The sequence below is a fragment of the Helicoverpa zea genome, chromosome 6 (genome assembly GCF_022581195.2).
Source record: "Helicoverpa zea isolate HzStark_Cry1AcR chromosome 6, ilHelZeax1.1, whole genome shotgun sequence".
Classification (NCBI taxonomy): domain Eukaryota; kingdom Metazoa; phylum Arthropoda; class Insecta; order Lepidoptera; family Noctuidae; genus Helicoverpa; species Helicoverpa zea.
Window position 1 is genome coordinate 1,458,381 of NC_061457.1, and position 12,610 is coordinate 1,470,990.

At 38.0% G+C, this 12,610-nt stretch overlaps 2 protein-coding genes across 2 annotated transcripts; one reads left to right on the forward strand and one right to left on the reverse strand.

Annotated features, from left to right (window-relative positions):
* Positions 1-196: 196 nt before the first annotated feature.
* Positions 197-11,445, forward strand: LOC124630877 (GTP-binding protein 1). Its single transcript, XM_047164914.1, has 13 exons — positions 197-312; positions 520-711; positions 1,474-1,585; positions 3,006-3,180; positions 3,597-3,775; positions 5,610-5,773; positions 6,263-6,501; positions 6,776-6,920; positions 7,319-7,501; positions 7,871-8,006; positions 8,473-8,606; positions 8,957-9,100; positions 10,292-11,445. The coding sequence occupies exons 2-13, from the start codon at positions 613-615 to the stop codon at positions 10,451-10,453; spliced, it is 1,872 nt and encodes a 623-aa protein (XP_047020870.1). The 5' UTR covers positions 197-312; positions 520-612; the 3' UTR covers positions 10,454-11,445.
* LOC124630878 (mediator of RNA polymerase II transcription subunit 9) lies at positions 11,443-12,604 on the reverse strand. Its single transcript, XM_047164915.1, has 3 exons — positions 12,309-12,604; positions 12,118-12,223; positions 11,443-11,931 (listed from the first exon to the last, which is right to left on the reverse strand). Exons 1-3 carry the CDS (start codon positions 12,410-12,412, stop codon positions 11,791-11,793), a joined length of 351 nt encoding a protein of 116 aa, XP_047020871.1. The 5' UTR covers positions 12,413-12,604; the 3' UTR covers positions 11,443-11,790.
* Positions 12,605-12,610: the final 6 nt, after the last annotated feature.

Here is a 12,610-nt window from a genome sequence, read left to right on the forward strand (position 1 = left end):
AGGGATCATAATGTTAGAACTATATCTTATTAACTGAAATGTGGGTTTGTTTTGTTCCCACAAGTTCTACAGAAGAGTTCTACGGTTAAACGAATAGAAATATTTTTCCGGCGTTTCTACTTATCACACGTTATTAGGTATAGCAAAATAGCAGTTTCCCGTAGCAACAATATTTTCTGTAACCTTTCTGTTTGCAAATTGTAAATAAACTAGCAATACCTAATGTGTGAGTTGTCAAAAAGTTGGCATTTATTCCATCTGTTTTATTTAGCAAATCTATTTTCATATCCTCACACTGCGGCTAACTTAAGGGTATTTATTCTATTTTATTGAACTATACCCAGAAAACAAACGTTAAAAAACAATCCGAATCACTATAAAATGTTTTTGTTTCATAATTTCGTTAAATATCATTTAAGTAGTAAAGCATCTGTGATTAGAATTTTTAGCTATTTGTTTCACTATTTTTATCTTTTGTTGTCTTTGTGTGAGATATTCATAAACTGTTTTGATTTTTAGTGATTGCGACCTTTAAGAGGTGTTCGCTGTTCAGCAATTTGATGACATAATGGTGTAATAGTTTGTTGCTGTTGTTGTCGATTGTCACTTAACATGGATAGTATACCAGACTCACCAGTCAAGATGAGCCCCCTCGCGGAGCCCGAGGGCTTCCTGGAGAGCGAGACGGATTATTCGAGCATCAGAGGAAAGGTAAACAATATTGATATGTTTGTTTACCAACATATTGTTCCCGCGTAAAGTTACGCTTACTGCCCACACACATCGCATCCTAGTGCTTTACTTAATGATATTATTTTAATTTCTTTGCATTTATTTAATTGGTTAATTCCAATGTATATGCTAATATCTAAATAAAATCATATGGAAAAACAGTATCCCAAGTATTGCACCATAGCAACATTGCATCATATTGCTTATTGAATACACAGACTTGCATAATTGTCATAAATGTATTGATAAATATCTGTAATTCAGAAAATGATAGTCTGAATAGGGTTGAAAGACATTTGAAGAGTCTCTGGGAGGACTTCCGTTTACCAGTTTCTTCTAATCTATCATAAAATACATATAAACAGATACATGGTAAATCAGGAGAAAACCTTATTATTCCAATAATTATAATAAACTAAAGTCTGTCCACACATAAATAAAAAAAAATACTGTAATATTTCATCATGTCCTTGACCAATTTATTTTATTGAATATAGCGATTTCACCCGCATCCCATGGGAACTACTGCCCATACCAGGTTAAATATAGCCTATGTTAGCTTTTCAATGGTGAAAGAATTAAAAAAATCAGACGGCCTTTTTGGGTTTATCCATTACACAAACAAAAATGAAAATTTTTGCTCCTTGTAATATAATCTTAGTATAGATTCTAATTTACCCTTCAATATAAATATCTTTGGAGTTACTATGGGAAATTATTAATATAAGTATTGTTTTGTAGATGATACTGGTTAGCCCGACAGCTGATGAGTACGAGCTGCTACGTAAACAGTTGCTGGAGAGGCTGGAGTCAGGCAACGGAGAGATCATTTATGATATCGGACAAGGAGAAGGTAGGCACTTATCTGAGACTGGATTACTTGAACAACTAAACTTTACACTTACAAAATGGTTTTGGTTGAGGCAGAAAAAGGTTAAAACATGAGATTTTTAATTGAATGTAGAGGTAGTTAGGTAGGTCAACAAAAAGTTATTTTTTACAAGAATGTAACAATAAGTAATAACATCAGAGTACAGTATCAGTACATCTGATAATGACAAAATAAATGAATGAAAAGCACATTATTTTTACAGTACCTAAAGGTTTTCTTCACAATTAACCTTCATACTTAGAAATATGTAAACAATTATAAACACATGTTTAATTCAATGTTGTCTTTGTTATGTAATTTGTATTTAACATGAATTTATTTATCATTTTACAATAGTGGTCAATGTTTCATCATACAAAATAAGTACCTCCAACGATTAAGCTCATCAACATTATGAGTCATTGGTGTATTCATATTATAGGTATACATATCTGTAAAATTATAAATGTGAGTTTTTTTTGCTTGAACACCCTAAACTCAGGAACTGCTCATTGAATTCATAAAAATATTATTGTGTTAGATAGAAGAAACTGCTGGTGGAAGCTTGAAGCTTGAGCAAAAGCTCACACTATTCAATATTTATACCTCAGTTGTAGAATTTCATAAGAGAATATGTCGAGATTTGCTTTTTAAACAACATTCCTATAAAAGTTCAAGTGCTTATGTTTATCCCCATTCCAAATAGCCTATCAATGAAGCATCCGCAATGACTATGTGTCAACAAATATTTCGACGATAACGATACGATAAAATTGTATAATTTCGTAAATGACAGACATCTAGATAAAGCACATTAATGTTGCAAGGTGCAGTTAGGAAGACAGTCCACTTCCTTATCGCAATGATCGGTTCGACGCACGTGTGTGCATGTAGTAATAACCGCTACTCTTAATAGTGTTTAACCGCGAACGAATGTAATATCTATTGTTCATAATACGGAGCTAGCACTAAGATGTTTATTTTTTATTTATAGCCTCTTTTCGGACATGACAGTATTTCTTATTTTTCGTATATTGTTTTTTTGTTCCACTTTTGCGTGTCCGTGGCACAGGCCTCCTTCAATCTATTCCATACTGTACAGTTTCCCCTGGTATTAATCCTGAGGGTTGTACCGACTTTAACACCTAGATAAAAGTAGATTGCAAAATGTATCTAAAGGTTTTATACATTTTACTGTTAAACTGTATCAAAAAAATAAATAGACTTTTCACAAATGAAATGATCAATCTGCCTTTTTTTGCAAGTGCAGTGGTCTATGCTTGCGCCTTGTCTATACTTACCAATGAGATGAAGCCTATTCTTAGCATTACCTAAGGACAGTAAATACTTTTATGGCGACAAGACTTTCCTTACGACTCTACTCCTTACTCTGTCTGCACAGACGGGCGCGGTCTCACAGAGGACGAGTACAGCGCATCAGTGGCTACGCTACAGTCGCTGGTGAGCGGAGAGCGCGTGTCATGCGTGGAGCTGCGCCGATGGGACTGCGGCAGCGGCCTCACCGGCCAGTACCTGCTGAGGACTGAGCTCGATCATACGGACTTTATGGAGATCAGGTAAAGACAGTAGATTTTATGATGTGTATTGAAAGTGTAAGTGACGGTAGGGGTGCAGATTGCTTTCTGCAATAAGTATACATATACTTACCCTATTTATTGCTGTTTTTTATTTTAGCTCTTCGATATATTCTCCATATCAAACATGGAAGGGTGGGGACAAATTTTGTCCTTAAGCTAGATAAACGAGGTTTTCGATATACTCCAAGCAAAGGCCCTTTGTCACCATCTATGGCCTATTCTATCAAAGCTACCTAAGTGCCGTGCCGTATTATACAAACGATCGCAAGTTACAAATAAATAAATCTAATCTAATCTCTTACTTTCACTTTCCATCAAGTTGATCCACTGTAAGTTATAAGTTGAATTCCCAATATTCAAGCTTGACACTTAATCGCCTATCCCCATTACCACAGGGTGGCAGTAGTAGGCAACGTGGACGCGGGCAAGTCCACCCTGCTAGGCGTGCTGACACACGGGGAGCTGGACAACGGGCGCGGGTACGCTCGCCAGCGCCTCTTCCGACACAAGCACGAGATGGAGAGCGGCCGTACCAGCTCCGTCGGCAATGATATACTGGGCTTCGATAGTATGGGTGAGTACATTATATGATGTATAGCTCCTGTTGAACTTCATAGCGGCTTGGGACATAGAGCGCCCAAGATGCTTTCGATGCGATGCGAATTTGTACGGCACTCCGACTTCGCCTGGGTGGAGGTTGTCTGGGAAGGAAAAATTTTATAGAGTCAATCATGCTTGCTGCGGTATAAAACCACAATTTTCTTCCAAGGTTTTCTATAGTTGGAACTAATATTATTGTTTATTTTTCGTGTTAAGTTTTAATTAAATTTTACCGAGTGTACTTCGATTATCAACAGTATGGAGATTAGAAAGTACATTGACATTCAGTATTAAGTACACGTTAGGAACACTGCTCTAAGAATCACGATAAGACACGTATTGTTATTAAAGTGATCAGTAATAAAGGTGACTAAATCATTATGTATGACAACATAATTGGTGTCCACATTCATAGATAATGCAGTCATTGATAAGAATACCAATCTTGATAAGTAGATAAATTACATTATTTACTTTCTACTCATAATTTTACCTTATCTCAATTCTATATTTATAACGCTAAAGCTATATCAAAGCCATAGCTATCTATATCTTAGGATTATATGTTCATAACATAACAAGTCTTATTTGATGCAATAATTGGATCAATTTTGCAAGTCGCTTTAAATGCAATGGTTACTTTACATATTCATACAACTCGATGTATAATTAGTTCATTTGTGTAGTAAATACTGCGATATTAATAGGACTTGAACGATCAACTGATAAACGGCTGTACTTATAGTTATGCAATTAACTTATGTAACTATCAGTTTACTGTTCGCTTAGATCTATGATACACCAGTTACTACAATAATTATTGAACGCGTAGATAAGAGCGCCTTGTCCTCAATACACAAAATCATGTAATTCATACAACTTAAGCAGTTTACGGTAGATTTCAATAAATGATTTATATGACGATTTGCTTTCTAGATATAGGAATTTGAGATTACTGTAATTTAATAGGGCTCATATCTGAATTCCATCTCTAGTAGGCAAATCCACAGATATATTGGAAATCCGTAGTTAATATATCTTGTCTTGACTCATCATTACTTATGACGGATGCGAAGTATAAACGCAACATTCAACCTACTTTCTACGTTGTAATGTACCGAGATTCATCTACAGAACATCTTTATAATTTTATTGCAGCATAGAAAGGCAGGAAATACATAGAAGCAAACCTCACTCAATTACTTACATAATGTGCGTGCGGTTTTTAGAACAATTGATTTAAACAGAATGCCCTCTAAATTACTAAGTAGATAAATAAATGCATAGCATTATTATCTGCATTATTTTTAAACCCAACTCTTATCTGAATAGATACGTTATAAATCAACGAACATTAATTTCGGAAACTTTAAAATTGAACCCAACCTGCGGGGTGTTTCATTTTTCATCAGAACTTTTGGAGAACAGCCAAAATGACTAAAGACTTTAAAACAAAGAAGTCCTTTATATATTTCTAAATTGCATGCCGACTGGCGAAACATAGCGCACTTTATTATGTATGCTTCATCATGTCTTATGGACTTATTGCCTATTTTTGCAATAAATAACATTGACTTTGTTCTTTGTAATTTATATATAAAACATTGCTGAAAGGTTATTTCAACGTACAGACAGATATGTGTTGCTGGGGAGTTTGTTGTGCCGCTTCTTCTTCCCAGCAAAAACACATAAAAAGTGGTGAAGGGTGGGCGTTTTGGAGCTGGCTTTTGTATTTTTTTCTTGACGTTCGAAAAGTGCTGTTTTGCAGCCAAGTTTGAATAAATAATTTTTGATTCTGTGTCCACCAGGTAACGTAGTAAACAAACCAGACCACGGAACACTGGACTGGGTGAAGATCTGTGAGAAGTCGTCGAAGGTGATCACGTTCATAGACCTGGCGGGCCACGAGCGCTACCTCAAGACCACCGTGTTCGGCATGACGGGGCATGCGCCGGATTTCGGCATGCTTATGGTAAGTTAGAGAAAAAGGTGTCTTATGTAGTGAAGCATATGATTGAATTTTATTTACAGTGTTGTCTTAAAATTAATTAATCAAATTCAAATTAATTTAATAATTAAAAAATCAGCCCTTTATCATTGGAGAGCAACTAACGTCTGTCACTCATTTGGTCTAGCCTACGGGCCCCTGGGTACTGGCAATAAAAAGGGTAAATGGTAGTGGGGTCAACTTTCCTAATTTTTCTTCTCCATTTCGCTCTATTTATGACACTCGCTCTCGGACACCTGGCATTAAGAATGTTCTAAAATATCGAAAGACCATATGATGAATTCCAGGCCTGCTACTCGGCTTCTCACTTAATGGATTTTTGTCACATTTGGTTTCTAGTGTCCCTTGCAGAACAAATTAGGGCCTAAAGGAACCTTATACTACAACAGTAGATCCAGTTAGGCAGCTTTGATCTAACATTAATAATAACCGATGTCGTATTACTTCCCTTAGATCGGTGCAAACGCAGGTATAGTAGGCATGACGAAGGAGCACTTAGGTCTTGCTCTCGCCCTCTCAGTACCAGTCTTCGTGGTGGTCACAAAGATCGACATGTGTCCCCCGAATGTTCTGCAAGACAACCTCAAGCTGCTCATCAGGATACTCAAGTCTTCCGGTTGCCGTAAGGTGCCTGTGATGGTGAAGACGAAAGATGACGTCATTGTTAGTGCTACCAACTTCGTGTCACAGAGGTAGGTTGATAAATTGGCATTTGAATAATGTCTCTCAAAATTGATGTATCAATGCGTCTTCCCTAATCCAGTATCTCTTGAGAATTAATAAGATTTAATGAACATAAAATGGAGGGAATAGAAGCCTGGTTATGGTTAAAGACTTCTGTTATAAGGTTGGTACTTCACACAGAAGTACATTTAGGTCTAGCTAGAGTGGTAATCCACTCGCGATACTACTCATATCACGAGGAAAGGGAGAAAAATTAAGAATATCATTTTAATTATTTAACAGGCTATGTCCAATCTTCCAAGTATCAAACGTGACAGGCGAGAACCTAGAGCTGCTGACGATGTTCCTAAACCTGCTGAAGACGAGGATGCCCTCGCAGGACGACAAGCCTGCCGAGTTCCAGATCGATGACACTTACTCAGTACCGGTAAGATATAGCAAGTGTACATCCCCCTACATCCTCTATGTACTCCGACGATATGCTATTTTATGTACTTCTTTATCTACTCCCCCTATGTACTCCCCATATGCAGCCTTATGTACTCTCCTTGTAAACTGCCTTGTGTACATTCATATCATATTGTGTACTTCCTTATCTACTACTTTTATGTACTTATGTTCTCCCCTTATGTAATCTTATTTACTCCCCTTTGTCCCTGCTTGATCCCTTTGTCTCTACATGATACTACCTCTTGCTTCTTATTTAGTAAATGTATGTGAATCTTCAACCATATACTACAGGATGTGTTCCGTCATGACTTAGTAGCAGTTTTTATAAGTTCTAGCTCACTCGACAAAGACTTCTAAAGTATTGTGTTCCCCCAGGGTGTAGGCACAGTGGTGTCAGGCACGACCCTGGCGGGCGTGATCCGCCTCAACGACACGCTACTGCTGGGCCCCGACCCGCTGGGCCGCTTCACGCCCATCACCGTCAAGAGCATACACAGGAAGCGCATGCCCGTGCCTGAAGTGCGCGGAGGGCAGACTGCTAGCTTCGCGCTCAAGAAGGTTAGTGACCTACTACAGACTAGCGTATTTAGGGTGCGTCTACACGGTGCTCGTAGCTGGACCTATTAACCTTCAATATGCTGGAATATTGCTCTTCAAACAATGCTGATATTTTGTGTACTTTCAATACATGACCTATATCCTTATGTTTGTATAGTCACATTTGTACGGATCCCGGAAATATTTTATTTACGGATCGGAAAAATTCGTGCGTATTTGCTCTTACAAACCTGAGTATAAATGTCGCTAGTATGCTGCCCCTAGGCAAGAGCATACCACAAGAAGAAGATGAAAATGCAACTTGATTAAAACTTTATTTTGAAGTATTTTTTCTTTTACTTTTATGGGAAGATTAAGACCATTTTACAGATAAAGCGGTCGCAGATTCGTAAAGGCATGGTGATGGTGTCTCCGGCGCTGAACCCGCAGGCGTGCTGGCAGTTCGAGGGAGAGATCCTCGTGCTGCACCATCCCACCACCATCTCCTCACGATACCAGGCTATGGGTATGTAGAACTTCATATCTGAAACTTTACCGTTGTACTTTGGGCAACTATTAACTTCAATGCTTGAGATGGCGATCAATCGGGTGTTTAAAAGTGCAGGTTTTTTATTGTTACCCTACATAAATAATTTTACTTTTGGGTATAACTGTATGTAAAACTTATATGACTAGTTATAACTTAAGCTTTACGTAAAACACTGGTGCTCAGCTGCATCCGAAGGCAACTCCAACTTACTTGGGAAAAGACTAGACAGATTATGATATGGGCGTCAAACCTGAGTGGTTGTCGAAATCATAACTATGAACAGTGTTACAAAGTTTTGGGTTTAAATTAAACCGTTGTATTGTGCATTTATATTCGCGAAACATCATTGATTTTCTGCTGTTTTATAATTAGCGGCATAAAAGCGGTTGAATGCACTTTCGTATATTATTTATATTACCAGTAATAATGTTGATATTTGCAGTGCACTGCGGCAGCATCCGCCAGACGGCGTCGATCCTGTCGATGTCCCGCGACTGCCTGCGCACGGGCGACAAGGCGCTCGTGCGCTTCCGCTTCATCAAGCACCCCGAGTACCTCAAGCGCGGACAGAGAATGGTAACATACCCTTTACTCTATAATTATGTAGTTTACTTCAATTTATAGGGAGTGAATGACAGTGGCGTGTTAAAAAAAAAGGAAATTTGGTAAATGCGCCGACCCCGAGTAGGTTGAGATTGGGGAGATATAAATTAGTGAAGTTGGACATCATCTTCATTATGTAATAATTATATTAATATATAAAAATTATGTCACGTTGCACGTTGTAAGAAAAAGAATTAATTATAAAAACTTGTGCAACAATTGTGTAATAGCGTAGCTGTAATGTAACTGTTATTTAAATAGATCAAGATAATTATTTACACAGTTGTATTTAACATTGCTATAACCTCGCTACATTTGGCCAGGTGTTCCGCGAAGGGCGCACGAAGGCGGTGGGCAACGTGCTGCGGCCCGAGCCCGCCGCGCTCAAGCAGCCGCCCCGCGCCGGCACCGCCCGCCACGAGCGGCGCCAGCACCACGACAAGCCCGACGCGCTGCCCACGCATGTCGTAAGTATAATATACACACTTACTTCACTGCTTCCACACAATAATGTACAATGTTAAAAACTTTATTTCATATTTCCTGTAGATAACATTGTACTGTACCTTATATAATTTTTAACCGACTTCCCAAAAAGGAGGAGGTTATCAATTCGGCCGGTATATATATATATATATATTTTTTTTCTATGTATGTACATCGATTACTCCGAGGTTTATAGACCGATTTACGTGATTCTTTTTTTGTTCGACTCGGAATAGCTGCCAGTTGGTCCCATAGTCATCAGGTCAGGATCTGATGATGGAAACCCTGAGAAATCGAGGGCAACCTTCGAAAGTTGTAGGCATACATAGGGTAAAAACTTGACACTCAGGTGTACGCCTAAAAGCACTATTCAACAGTGAAGATTTGGAGCTGATCTGATGATGGAAACCAGAGAGGGTCGAGGGAACTCGACAACTGAATATGTAAACTACCTCGTGTTTGGGCTTAAATTATTTGTATTGACAAGACCTTTGCAACAGTGAAGGTTTGGAGCTGACCTGATGATGGAGACCAGAGAAAGTCGAGGGAACTCGACAACTGAATATGTAAAATACCTCGTATTTGGACTTATATTCTTTGTATTGATGAGAACTTCCCACTTGTATGGATAGTGACAACTATTCGTATCACTGAAAAGCTTTAAATAAAAAACTTTTTTACAAAAAAATTAAACCGACTTCCCAAGACACTAAAAAGCAAAAAAAAAAACTATTTTTAGGTGCATCGGCCTAGAAGTCGGTGGCAAAATTAACTTAGTAACATCCATAAGACACCGACTTCTAGGCCGATGCACCTAAAAATAGTTTTTTTTTTTTGCTTTTTAGTGTCTTGGGAAGTCGGTTTAATTTTTTTGTAAAAAAGTTTTTTCTCATATAAATTTCAAGTTCAACTTGCATTGTATAACTTACTCAGAGTCAACCCATAAAATATTGTAAACACTTCCTGTTTTTTTAAAGAGTGGCTATGGAGTTTCTTGCCGGTTCTTCTTCATAAGACCTACTTTTTGGAACCGCGCAACTAGCTTGACGTTTCTTAAGCACCTGTATATGTCCATCATCATCCTCCGAGCCTTTTCCTACCTGTATAGGTCCATATGAAATAAAAAACCATTGACTTTGACTATCTTTGTGAATCAACAATTGATTTTACAGCAAGAGAGTGACGTGACAGCAGCAGACTCTCCGTTCGAAGTGCAGGCCGACAAGCGAGGCGCGGCCGCGGGAGGAGCAGCGGGCGGCGGCGGCGGGCGGCGGCCGCGCAAGCGCCACGACAAGCCGCCCGACGCGCCCGCCCTGGCCGCCGCCGCCAACTAGGCGCCGCTATCATTCGCCGCTCCGCCTATCGCCTGTGGGCAACACGAGCTCTCAGGCTCCGCCACCACTCGGGCCGCCCGCTAGGGAACACCTTCATTGTCATTCTCCATTCACGACGGTAGTGCCAGATCGTAAAATACTAAATTACAATGTTTGAACACTGAAATTCTGAAGGTACTCCTGTAAATATTTTTCTTTATAGCTTTAAGAAACTGTTTTTAAATGTTTTATCAGCTTCCCTGGCGCAGCTATTTCGGTCCAAAAGCACTAAATCAGAGTACAAGGTACTTAGGTGTCGTGTTTATGCTGCAACATTAGATGTAACACTTTGCCGTACACTTCCGTACACAATCTTGTGTGTTTACTACATAGTACACACTTGACTACAATTACATATTTTTTACTATATTGTACCTTTATAAATGGTCTCTAATTGTATCTTGTAAATGTTTCTCTAACTATTGTCAAGATGTGAAATATATTTTTCATTGACATTTTCATTCAACAATATATCTGCTTATGTGACATAGTACAACAGGATGAACATGCAAGTTTCTTAACTTTCTATATTTTATGTTTAGGAATGCCTATTTTGTTGTTAATTAAAATTCAAATTATTTTATGCTAAATTCTTGAGGAGTTATTTTGTTTTGGATTTATAATCATATTTGAATTTCCTAGATTATATTGTTTACAATTTGAATGATATTTTCATTGAGCAGTCTAGGTTTAGCAAACAGGAGCTCAGTGCAGTAGAGACGACTGGGCCACCGCCTACGAGCAGAGGGATGAATCTGTTGTACTTTATACTTGGAACTATTACAAATAATGCAATAATATTATAGGGTTAGTGAGGCTAGCTGCTCTACTTCATATCATAATTCAGTATTTGATTACTTCACAGTACCATTATTATGTGATTTTTGTAGTTTAAGTAAATGAATATTTTTATGGTTTGTTCAGAGTGAGTGAAATAAAACTAGCTCGGATTATTTTTGCAGTATTATTTATTGCCTACAGATGATAAAATTATGGCTAAATACTCATATTACAATATTTTAGTATTTACTAAAGCTATTTACATTATTTCTTCAATTGTTTCTTTGCATCTTGAATTCCTTCCTTTAAGTTTTCATTGAATTTCTTTAAAAATGACATGATCCTATTGACTTGTTGTGGATCCATGTCTGACAACTTCTCCTTACCTCTGTAGAAGACGGACACTGCAAGTTGTGCAGCACGCCTCACAGGGTATGACTCCGCAAGCTTCTGCACCAGATGTTCATTATTGGCGAGGTACCTCAGTAAAGCTCTGATAGGCATTGTACTAACTGTGATCACTTGAATGATGTTTCAAACGAGCACATATTACGATACTTCTGCAGGAGCTCACGCTTCAGCCTGAGCTGTGTTCTCAGAATTTCAAACTGCTTCAACTGATCCTGCTTGTTGTAGTCTATGCCAGGCAAGCGCTTTATCTGGAACAAAACAGAACACGATACAACATACCATAACACGACACGATAGTATAGAACACGATATAACACGATAGTATTATTTTGTGTCTTGAGTTTTGCATGACTTATATCTTGGTTATGTAAACTAACCTAAACATATTAACTGATATAACGCTAGCATGATAAGAGATTGAAAGGAATTATTACCTGAGCACGCGCTATATCGAACTTTTTCTGTAATTCAAGCACCCTTTGGCTACAGTCTTGAGACTCCCTCGCTTTGGCAGAGTTGTCATGGAAGTCCCTCTCAACGCTAAGGAATATAAATATTTACAAAATGTATAGTGATAGATAAAATTGATGACGTTTATCTAAAAATAAATCAATACTACAAGTACCTTCGTATTATTTCGTAAACAATCGGTAAAAAATCTACATCTACGTCCTGCACAGTAATAGGACTAAAGTTGTTCTGTTCGGAATGATCTGTGTTGTTTTCCATCGTATGGGGGTGGCATGAGCTGAACACAAATTAAATGAAATCACTTGCCTAATAATACGCTATCAATAAACAAAATACGGAAGGAACTTTCACTAATATTTCTACCAGCAATTTTTTACAGTTCGATTGCGTGATTTGCGTGTTTGCGTGACAATTTGGTGACAGTTACCAAACCTGACACATGTCATAAGTCAAAAC

Excerpts from the sequence above, each read along its gene's own strand:
- LOC124630877 (XM_047164914.1), top strand. The coding sequence starts at position 613 with ATGGATAGTATACCAGACTCACCAGTCAAGATGAGCCCCCTCGCGGAG. Across the intron at positions 3,776-5,609 it reads ACTGGGCTTCGATAGTATGG|GTAACGTAGTAAACAAACCA; the intron begins GTGAGTACATTA and ends TGTGTCCACCAG. Across the intron at positions 8,607-8,956 it reads TCAAGCGCGGACAGAGAATG|GTGTTCCGCGAAGGGCGCAC; the intron begins GTAACATACCCT and ends ACATTTGGCCAG.
- LOC124630878 (XM_047164915.1), bottom strand. The coding sequence starts at position 12,412 with ATGGAAAACAACACAGATCATTCCGAACAGAACAACTTTAGTCCTATT. Across the intron at positions 12,224-12,308 it reads GTTTACGAAATAATACGAAG|CGTTGAGAGGGACTTCCATG; the intron begins GTACTTGTAGTA and ends TATATTCCTTAG. Across the intron at positions 11,932-12,117 it reads TCGATATAGCGCGTGCTCAG|ATAAAGCGCTTGCCTGGCAT; the intron begins GTAATAATTCCT and ends GTTTTGTTCCAG.